This window comes from Oncorhynchus clarkii, chromosome 30 (assembly GCF_045791955.1).
Source record: "Oncorhynchus clarkii lewisi isolate Uvic-CL-2024 chromosome 30, UVic_Ocla_1.0, whole genome shotgun sequence".
NCBI classification, from domain to species: domain Eukaryota; kingdom Metazoa; phylum Chordata; class Actinopteri; order Salmoniformes; family Salmonidae; genus Oncorhynchus; species Oncorhynchus clarkii.
In genome coordinates, this window is record NC_092176.1 from 38,853,006 (window position 1) to 38,863,786 (window position 10,781).

At 44.3% G+C, this 10,781-nt stretch overlaps 1 protein-coding gene across 1 annotated transcript; it reads left to right on the forward strand.

The window, feature by feature from the left end:
- Positions 1-4,114: 4,114 nt before the first annotated feature.
- Positions 4,115-10,590, forward strand: LOC139389349 (general transcription factor IIH, polypeptide 2). The gene is made up of 11 exons (XM_071136029.1): positions 4,115-4,153; positions 5,309-5,412; positions 5,900-6,014; positions 6,110-6,196; positions 6,318-6,368; positions 6,785-6,839; positions 7,071-7,176; positions 7,287-7,377; positions 7,744-7,939; positions 8,037-8,207; positions 9,956-10,590. The coding sequence occupies exons 2-11, from the start codon at positions 5,357-5,359 to the stop codon at positions 10,207-10,209; spliced, it is 1,182 nt and encodes a 393-aa protein (XP_070992130.1). The 5' UTR covers positions 4,115-4,153; positions 5,309-5,356; the 3' UTR covers positions 10,210-10,590.
- The last annotated feature ends 191 nt before the right edge of the window (positions 10,591-10,781 follow it).

Consider the following 10,781-nt stretch of genomic DNA (forward strand, 5'->3'; position numbering starts at 1 on the left):
CTGTCGTCGCAGCAACCCCACCCCCAAACTACTTCCAGCGGCTATGATAATACCTCTAATATGTAGCCTATACCGAGTCCCCAACAATCGGATGTTCCGGTTTTGGAAAGAGCCTGTGACTCGACTTCAGCTTTTGGACATGAACAAGGTGACCAGCCATCTTAACTCCTCCACATTTACTGGATTGATTGAACAGTACAGAAGAGAACCTCCCGAGACAGTTCTTTAAAAAAAAAATTATAAACAATATTTATGGGATTTATTTTTCAGGCGTTTATTTTAAACCTGCTACGTTAGGTTACAGTTGGGTAATGATGGATGGCGCAAGATGCTAAAGGTTATTAGAGCGCCCTCTAGGGTATGACATGACATGGCCAATGAACGTTTTTTTTTTACATGTTTGTACATTTTTGTTTTAACAAAGGTTCTCAGGGGATGCTCCTGTATCCAAATAAAATATTTTATCTATAAAAAATAAATACCCGGTGTGTTCTTATGGAATTGTACAGTTTTTTTTATCAGATTTTACAAATTCATTTTGTAGCGGTCTTTTACTGACATCCGGGCACCGGATGTCTAGTAAGCACCGTCCACTGTGTAGTAAGCAAATTAACGATGTTTTCCCTTTTTCGTACCTATATATTTTTGTGAATTTCCGAAAATGTTTTGCCATTCATGTAAATTGTAATTTTCTCAGACATTTGTCTGTTTAGTTAAAAAATGAAATGTGAGCATTGTGATGTATTGAAGATATCCATCTTCAACAATAGTCTGAGGTTAAATATTGTCCATACAGAGATGCAGGCAAGTAACCTACCTCTATGGTGATTATGTACAATGTAGGATTTATTGTGTAAATGTTATTTAATAAAAAAAAAACACTATTTGCAGCTTCAAAAAATATGTATTTTTATTATTTTATTTAACCAGGTAGGCTAGTTGAGAACAAGTTCTCATTTACAACTGCGACCTGGCAAAGATAAAGCAAAGCAGTGCGACACAAACAGAGTTACACATGGAATAAACAAGAGTACAGTCAATAACACAATAGAAGAAAAGAAAGTCTATACACAGTGTTCAAACGGCGTGAGGAGGTAAGGCAATATATAGGCCATAGTAGCGAAGTAATTACAATTTAGCAAATCAACACTGGAGTGATAGATGTGCAAGTATAAATACTGGTGTGCAAAAGAGCAGAAAAGTAAATAAAAACAATAAGGGGATGAGGTAGGTAGAATGGATGGGCTATTTACAGATGGGCTATGTACAGCTGCAGCGATCGGTTAGCTGATGTTTAAAGTTAGTGAGGGAAATAAGTCTCCAGCGTCAGCGATTTTTGCAATTCGTTCCAGTCATTCGCAGCAGAGAAATGGAAGGAAAGGCAGCCATAGATGTTGGCTTTGAGGATGACCAGTGAGATATACCTGCTGGAGCACGTGCTACGGGTGGGTGTTGTTATCGTGACCAGTGAGCTGAGTTAGGGCAGAGCTTTACCTAGCAAAGACTTATAGATGACCTGGAGCCAGTGGGTCTGGCGACGAATATGTAGCGAGGGCCAGCAGACGAGAGCATACAGGTCGCAGTGGTGGGTGGTATATGGGGCTTTGGTGACAAAACGGATGGCACTGTGATAGACTGCATCCAGTTTGTTGAGTAGAGTGTTGGAGGCTTTTGTAAATGACACCGCCCAAGTCAAGGATAGGTAGGATAGTCAGTTTTACGAGGGTATGTTTGGCGGCTTGAGTGAAGGAGGCTTTGCTGCGAAATAGGAAGACGATTCTAGATTTTATTTTGGATTGGAGATGTTTAATATGAGTCTGGAAGGAGAGTTTACAGTGTAGCCAGACACCTAGCTCCTTATAGATGTCCACATATTCTAGGTCAGAACCGTCCAGGGTGGTGATGCTAGTCGGGCGGGCGGGTGTGGGCAGCAAACGGTTGAAAAGCATGCATTTAGTTTTACTAGCATTTAAGAGCAGTTGGAGGCGACGGAAGGAGTGTTGTATGCCATTGAAGCTCGTTTGGAGGTTTGGTAACAGTGTCCAATGAAGGGCCAGATCTTTACAGAATGGTGTCGTCTGCGTAGAGGTGTATCAGGGAATCACCCGCAGCAAGAGCGACATCGTTGATATATACAGAGAAAAGAGTCGGCCCCAAAATTGAATCCTGTGGTACTCCCATAGAGACTGCCAGAGGTCCGGACAGCAGGCCATCCGATTTGACACACTGAACTCTGTCTGAGAAGTAGTTGGTGAACCAGGCGAGGCAGCATTTTGAGAAACCAAGGCTGTTGAATCTGCCGATAAGAATACGGTGATTGACAGAGTCGAAAGCCTTGGCCAGGTCAATGAAGACGGCTGCACAGTATTGTCTTTTATCGATGGCAGTTATGATATCATTTAGTACCTTGAGCGTGGCTGAGGTGCACTCGTGACCAGCTCGGAAACTGGATTGCACAGCGGAGACGGTATGGGGGGATTCAAAATGGTCAGTGATCTATTTATTAACTTGGCTTTCGAAGACTTTAGAAAGGCAGGGCAGGATGGATATTGGTCTATAACAGTTTGGGTCTAGAGTGTCAACCCCTTTGAAGAGGGGGATGACCGCTGCAGCTTTCCAATATTTAGGGATCTCGGACGATGCGAAAGAGAGGTTGAACAGACTGGTAATAGGGGTTGCAACAATGGCGGCGGATAATTTTAGAAAGAGAGGTACCAGATTGTCTAGGCCAGCTGATTTGTACGGGTCCAGGGTTTGCAGCTCTTTCAGAACATCTGCTATCTGGATTTGGGTGAAGAAGAAACAGGGGAGGCTTGGGCAAGTAGCTGCGGGGGGTGCGGAGCTGTTGGCCGGGGTTGGAATAGCCAGGAGGAAAGCATGGCCAGCCGTAGAGAAATGGTTCTTGAAATTCTCGATTATCGTGGATTTATCAGTGGGGAGGAGGTGCTCTTATTCTCCATGGACTTTAGAGTGTCCCAAAACTTTTTGGAGTTAGAGCTATAGGATGCAAATTTCTGTTTGAAAAAGCTAGCCTTTGCTTTCCTGACTGACTGCGTGTATTGGTTTCTGACTTCCCTGAAAAGTTGCATAACGCGGGGACTATTCGATGCTAGTGCAGTCCACCACAGGATGTTTTTTGCTGGTCGAGGGCAGTCAGGTCTGGAGTGAACCAAGGGCTATATCTGTTCTTAGTTCAACATTTTTTGTAAGGGGCATGCTTTTTAAAATGGTGAGGAAACAACTTTTAAAGACCAACCAGGCATCATCAACTGACGGGATGAGTTCAATATCCTTCCAGGATACCCGGGCCAGGTCGATTAGAAAGGCCTGCTCGCAGAAGTGTTTTAGGGAGTGTTTAACAGTGATGAGGGGTGGTCGTTTGACCGCGGACCCATAGCGGATGCAGGCATTGATCGCTGAGATCCTGATCGAAAACAGCAGAGGTGTATTTGGAGGGCAAATTGGTCAGAATAATATCTAAGAGGGTGCCCATGTTTACGGATTTAGGGTTGTACCTGGAGGGTTCCTTGATAATTTGTGTGAGATTGAGGGCATCTACCTTAGATTGTAGGACTGCCAGGGTGTTAAGCATATCCCAGTTTAGGCCACCTAACAGAATGAATTCTGAAGATAGATGGTGGGCAATCAATTCACATATGGTGTCCAGGGCACAGCTTGGAGCTGAGTGGGGTCTATAACAGGCGGCAACAGTGAGAGATTTATTTCTGGAGAGATTAATGTTTTAAATGAGAAGCTCGAACTTTTTTGGTTACAGAAGTCAACAAATGAGAGAGCCTGGGGACACGCAGGGCCTGGGTTAACCTCCACATCACCCGAGGAGCAGAGGAGTAGGATGAAGGTATGGCTAAAGGCTATCCAAACTGGTCGTCCAGTGCGTTGGGGACAGAGAATAAAAGGAGCAGATGTATGCTGTCTAAACTGTCCACTTAAATACTAAACTTTAAACGTTTTTAAATGACAATAGTTTCTGGACATTTACATGTAATTTATGAGCTCATCATCCACAAAAACGTAAATTTACCCATTGCTCCCCCCCAAAAATCTGAAGTCGGAACTATTTTTTCCTTTAGACCATGTTTCCTGGGGCGGGAAGCTCTTCTGTTACACCAAACATGGTTGCTTCCTTCAGCAGGTATGCGAATGCTGTGTTTTTGTTTTAATCTTATTTGAATGTTTCTATATCATATTAAACTAATGTACATTTATTCAGCCGACGATTTAACTAATTTAGTCGAGTAATTAATTCATGAAATGTAGACGATTAATTTATCAATGCATTCGAAAACATCCGCCAGTTTCACAGCAAGGCGCAGCAGCCACAGACAATGAGTTAGTTATAAAATATCTTTGGCGCTTCTGAACCAGAATCTTGGGTTTACAGGAGACGTTGAACATGGCGATTCTCCTTTAAGCGCATTCAACTTGCTATTCTCCAGCTTTTCAAGATTAATGTCATACGTTTGGTACTTACCAAAGAATTGAGTTTGGCTGAGCAACTAACGTTAGTATCGTAATGACGTTACTGCCGTTCCGGCCGGTATGTACTCCACTCCCCTAAAATCAAAATACAAAGTTATATGCAACCGAAAATAATCGTATCGTTTTTGAGAAAATGCCAAATCCACCTCTTCTGCACCACCAATAAAATCACCAAATACTACCACGCACAGTTCGGCTGATCCAGCAGCAGAAAAGGTCATTGATTTGATCACCTTCAACAGTTTATGAACGCCATACCTATCTGTTGTTTCACCCGCGCTACACCGAACGCAATAATATTTCATGTAAGTAGACAATATAGGGTACTTTTAAAGTTGTATATTTCTAATTAAGTTTTATTTATTAAATCCATTACTAATATTGCAGGATGTGCAAAACTGGCATTCATTCGATTGCATGTGACTTTTTATTTAGACTATTTTAGGAAGTACATACCGTCAAAAAGGTATTAATGACGATAGTTGCTCAGCGAAACGCCATTCTTTGGTAAGTTCCGAACGTATTTTGACATTATTACGCTTGAAAAGCTGATGAACGGTAAGTGGAATGACTGCTTCCTGGGTTTAAAGGAGAATTGACGGATCGAGTGCTTGTGATTTGCTTGCATAGATAGCTACATTTTCCAACCAATATACATAAGTACTGGTATGGGGATGATGAGTTGGCAGCTATGTTGTTTTTGAAAATAATTGTATTTGCATGATAATGCCACGGCTTATAATATAATAGCTACAAAGCATTACAAAGTTTTTAAAGCTTCTGATTCACCCTTTTGTCATTTATACAGATACTTCAGTTTTTGATTGAACTGCATTTGGAGGTTGACTCAATCAAGATGGACGAAGAGCCAGAGAGAGCCAAGCGTTGGGAGGGAGGTTATGAGCGAACATGGTAAGGCGCTCACTAAACGTAAGCTTAGGATGAATATAATTATTGGACTGTTGTGTGAGTTTTTACGTTTGCTCTTCACCAACTTCATCCTGCAGCAGTCACCTGCGTTGTAAGAGGCTCTATTGGCAACCAGTCTTTTAGGGTGTTATTGTTTGACTCAAGCGAACGTCACCAAAGACATGACTGAAATGGGAACCAATCAATAAATACATGTGTTTGAGGCTCTGTCTCACTAATTGGTTGTGTAATGTACACATGTGATTTTAGTTTGTGTGTTAAAAACATGTTTTTATAAAGAATGGCAACACTGCCATGTTGATCTGAGCCTCGCTGTTAAAAAAAACACATTAGTGTCTGACTTTTGGCTGTCGCAGATGCACCTCCCCCGACTAAACTCCTCGACTTTGGTCTACAGTGAGGCTGCAACAGCCTTACCACTGAAATGCGGACACTGACTGACTGACTGTCTGTCCGTCTGTCCATATAGGGAGATCTTGAAGGAGGACGAGTCTGGATCTCTCAAAGCCACTGTAGAGGAAATCCTTTTCCAGGCCAAAAGGAAAAGGGTGTTTGAGAGTCATGGACAAGTTCGTCTTGGGATGGTGAGTTGATTCCTTGCCCTCTATTTGCCTTCTCAGATGCCATGTACTTCTTCAGTAAAGTAATAATGATAACACTACAATATCACATGTTCCAGATGCGTCACCTGTACGTGGTAATTGACACCTCTAGAACCATGGAAGACCAGGACCTGAAACCCAACCGCCTCACCTCTACACTCAAGGTGAGGAATAGGAGGAGGAAGAGGAGGGGATGGTAGAGATGAGGAGGAATCCAAATACTTGTGAAACATATGGAGCTGAAAAATATTTTGTGATTTGTTTTCTCTCTCTTCAACTCTGCAGCTGGTGGAATATTTTGTTGAGGAATACTTTGACCAGAACCCCATCAGTCAGGTAGGCCTCAGGTGGTCTGTAGGATCTCTCTCTCTCTCTCTCTCTCTGTCTCTGTCTCTGTCTCTCTCTCTCTCTCTCTCTCTCTCTAGGCCCTCGTTCCACCATTCAATTAGAGTTGGTTTTAATGTCCCACTGTCATTCGTTCCTGAGCGTTTGTCAATGTAAGCAGCCCTTGGAGCCTGGTTCCTCTCTAGGTTTCTTCCCAGGTTCCAGCTTTTCTAGGGAGTTTTTATTTCTAGCCACAGATACCACTGCACCTGCATGGCTTGCTGTTTGGGGTTTTAGGCAGGGTGTCTGTAAAGCACTTTGTGACGCCTCCGGATGTAAAAAGGTGCTTCATGAAATACATCTGATGCATTACTACGCCAGCAACGTTGTGTAAGAGAACTTAGTCCCTCCTATGGTCTCCTCTTCAGGTGGGCATCATCACCACAAAGAACAAGAGAGCGGAGAAGCTCACTGACCTGGCAGGTGAGCGGTCAGCCTTGGGTCATTCTACGAGGTGTCCCAATTTCCCCTAAGCTTATTTAATATAAGTGCTGTACTTTTTTTTTTTTTTGCATGTTTTAAAATAGTTTTAATTTTTATATATTTATTTTCCATTGTAGGCATTAACGTTTGTGGCTTGCTGGTGTTTTGAGAGGGCATGTTAGTTGTGGGCTGGTTACAATTCTGCTAACAGTGCTGTTATTCTATCCACAGGGAACCCAAAGAAGCACATTGATGCCCTGAAGAAAGCAAAGGACTCTACGTGTGGAGGAGAACCCTCTCTATATAACTCCCTCAGCCTGGCCATGCAGACTCTCAAGTATGCTTCCTGTGTGTGTGTGTGTGGTGTGTATATCCATATACTTTTATTTTGTCCCAAGATGTATGATCCACTTTGTCTTTTCACCATCACCCTCTGTCTCTCCTCAGACACATGCCAGGCCACAGCAGCAGAGAAGTCCTCATCATCTTCAGTAGTCTCACCACATGTGACCCAGCTAACATCTATGAGCTGGTCAAGGTAACAGCAGATCTGGCTGTGTCTGTCTCTATCACTTACATCCAGGCTGTATCGCATTCGGCCGTGATTGGGAGTCCCATACGGCAGCACACAATTGGACCAGCGTCGTCCGGGTTTGGCCGGTGTAGGCCGTCATTGTAAATAACATCCCCAGATGTTTTTCTCTGGTGTTTTCTCTCATGTAGAAACTCTGGTGTAGTTTCTATGTGGTCTTTCTCCTTGTCTCCCTGATCTCTCACTGGTGTCTCCCATTTCATATCTCTGATCTCTCCCTGATCTCTCACTGGTGTCTCCCATTTCATATCTCTGATCTCTCCCTGGTGCCTCACATTTCATATCTCTGGTGTTTTCTCTGTTCTCCATCAGACTCTGAAGGCTCTGAAGATCCGTGTGTCTGTGATTGGCCTGTCAGCCGAGGTGCGTGTCTGCACGGTGCTCACCAGAGAGACCGGGGGGTCGTACCATGTGATCCTGGATGAGAGCCACTTCAGGGAGCTGCTGATGTTTCATGTGAAGCCTCCTCCTGCTACCTCCTCCTCCGAGTGTTCCCTCATACGCATGGGTCAGACACACATAGAGCTTCAGCACATAGCCTGGCTCAGTCCTAACCACACAACGTTATTTCTGAGCTCCACTGTTTCTATTCTCTCTCCCTCCAGGTTTCCCCCAGCACACCATAGCCTCTCTATCAGACCAGGATGCCAAGCCTTCTTTCAGCCAGGCCCATCTGGACAGCACTAGTGGTGGTCCCGGTCTGTCTATGGGAGGGTACTTCTGTCCACAGTGCCAGGCCAAGTACACTGAGCTACCTGTCGAGTGTAAAGTCTGTGGTACGTGGTGCCTAGCTGACTGTGAAGTCTGGTGCCTAGCTGACTGTGAAGTCTGTGGTGCCTAGCTGACTGTGAAGTCTGTGGTGCCTAGCTGACTGTGAAGTCTGTGGTGCCTAGCTGACTGTGAAGTCTGTGGTGCCTAGCTGACTGAAGTCTGTGGTGCCTAGCTTACTGTGAAGTCTGTGGTGCCTAGCTGACTGAAGTCTGTGGTGCCTAGCTGACTGTGAAGTCTGTGGTGTCTAGCTGAGTGTTTACGTCTAGTGTGTGGTGTCTAGCTGAGTGTTTAAGTCTGGTGTGTGGTGTCTAGCTGAGTGTTTACGTCTAGTGTGTGGTGTCTAGCTGAGTGTTTACGTCTAGCTGAGTGTTTAAGTCTGGTGTGTGGTGTCTAGCTGAGTTTACGTCTAGCTGAGTGTTTAAGTCTAGTGTGTGGTGTCTAGCTGAGTGTTTAAGTCTGGTGTGTGGTGTCTAGCTGAGTGTTTAAGTCTGGTGTGTGGTGTCTAGCTGAGTGTTTAAGTCTGGTGTGAGGTGTCTAGCTGAGTTTACGTCTAGCTGAGTGTTTAAGTCTGGTGTGTGGTGTCTAGCTGAGTGTTTAAGTCTAGTGTGTGGTGTCTAGCTGAGTTTACGTCTAGCTGAGTGTTTAAGTCTGGTGTGTGGTGTCGAGCTGAGTTTACGTCTAGCTGAGTGTTTAAGTCTAGTGTGTGGTGTCTAGCTGAGTGTTTAAGTCTGGTGTGTGGTGTCTAGCTGAGTGTTTAAGTCTGGTGTGTGGTGTCTAGCTGAGTGTTTAAGTCTGGTGTGTGGTGTCTAGCTGAGTTTACGTCTAGCTGAGTGTTTAAGTCTAGTGTGTGGTGTTTAGCTGAGTGTTTAAGTCTGGTGTGTGGTGTCTAGCTGAGTGTTTAAGTCTAGTGTGTGGTGTTTAGCTGAGTGTTTAAGTCTGGTGTGTGGTGTTTAGCTGAGTGTTTAAGTCTGGTGTGTGGTGTCTAGCTGAGTGTTTAAGTCTGGTGTGTGGTGTCTAGCTGAGTGTTTAAGTCTAGTGTGTGGTGTTTAGCTGAGTGTTTAAGTCTAGTGTGTGGTGTCTAGCGGAGTGTTTAAGTCTAGTGTGTGGTGTCTAGCTGAGTGTTTAAGTCTAGTGTGTGGTGTTTAGCTGAGTGTTTAAGTCTGGTGTGTGGTGTTTAGCTGAGTGTTTAAGTCTGGTGTGTGGTGTCTAGCTGAGTGTTTAAGTCTGGTGTGTGGTGTCTAGCTGAGTGTTTAAGTCTAGTGTGTGGTGTTTAGCTGAGTGTTTAAGTCTAGTGTGTGGTGTCTAGCGGAGTGTTTAAGTCTAGTGTGTGGTGTCTAGCGGAGTGTTTAAGTCTGGTGTGTGGTGTCTAGCTGAGTGTTTAAGTCTGGTGTGTGGTGTCTAGCTGAGTGTTTAAGTCTAGTGTGTGGTGTCTAGCTGAGTGTTTAAGTCTAGTGTGTGGTGTCTAGCGGAGTGTTTAAGTCTGGTGTGTGGTGTCTAGCTGTTTGTCCCAATCGTCTCTCCTTCTTCACTTGTTTACTGTTTCCCACATTTTAATGCATTGGTTTGCTTTAGGCACGGTCTAGAGGGAGTTTCTCATAGCAATAATTTCCTTTCATATCGGGAAGTGAACAAGTGTACACTTCGGGAGGAAGGCATTTTGGGAAATACCTTCTGCGTACATACATTGAGATGACCCGTGTGTGTGTGTGTGTGTACTACGACAGACGTGACTAAAGTGTGTGTGTTCCCCCAGGGCTGACACTTGTCTCCGCTCCTCACCTGGCCCGCTCCTTCCACCACCTCTTCCCCCTGGAGGCCTTCCAGGAGAGTCCTCTGCTGCTGCACCACACAGAGAGGTTCTGTGAAGCCTGCCAGGGGGAGCTGAAAGACAAGAGTGTGTTCACGTGTCCGTCGTGCAACAGTGTGTTCTGCGTGGAGTGTGACCTGTTCATCCACGACACGCTGCACTGCTGCCCCTCTTGCATCCACAGCCGCAGTGCCCCCTGAGATGCTCTGGTCAAAAGGAGAGGACTTATGGGAAACCTCAGACAAGTGCCAATATACCTGCACACACTTTTTTAAAGATGTTTACTAATTTGGAGGGCCTTCAGTGCTTTGGGCCCTTACAGAATTTACCTCTGGAGTTGTGTTGCTAGGAAATTTGGAATTGACTTTGGCCGTATTGCTTGGAGTTGACTTTGGAGTTGTCCTGTATCCAGGCTGACATCTAAAGCTAGAGGAATGACTTTACCTCAATGATGGTTGGATTGAGATGGAACTGCTGAAACTCTGAGCATCGATATCACCGGTTGGCTAGTGCCGGTTGGCTCTGGCAGCAGCATAAAATGGACCAAACCTTTTCAATAAACTTCAGCTCTTTTGTAGAGATCTTATTGTATGTTCTCTTTATTCATTTAGACTCGTCTGTCTGTCCCCATCTCTTAGCCAGAGACTTCCATTAGATGACAGGGTTTTACAATCAATATTTTTCATTTCAGTATTTTAACAAAATACAGATTCTTGTCAACATTTTAATTCTCACAACATCTGAAAAACACACAGGCAAAAAAACAAAAAAA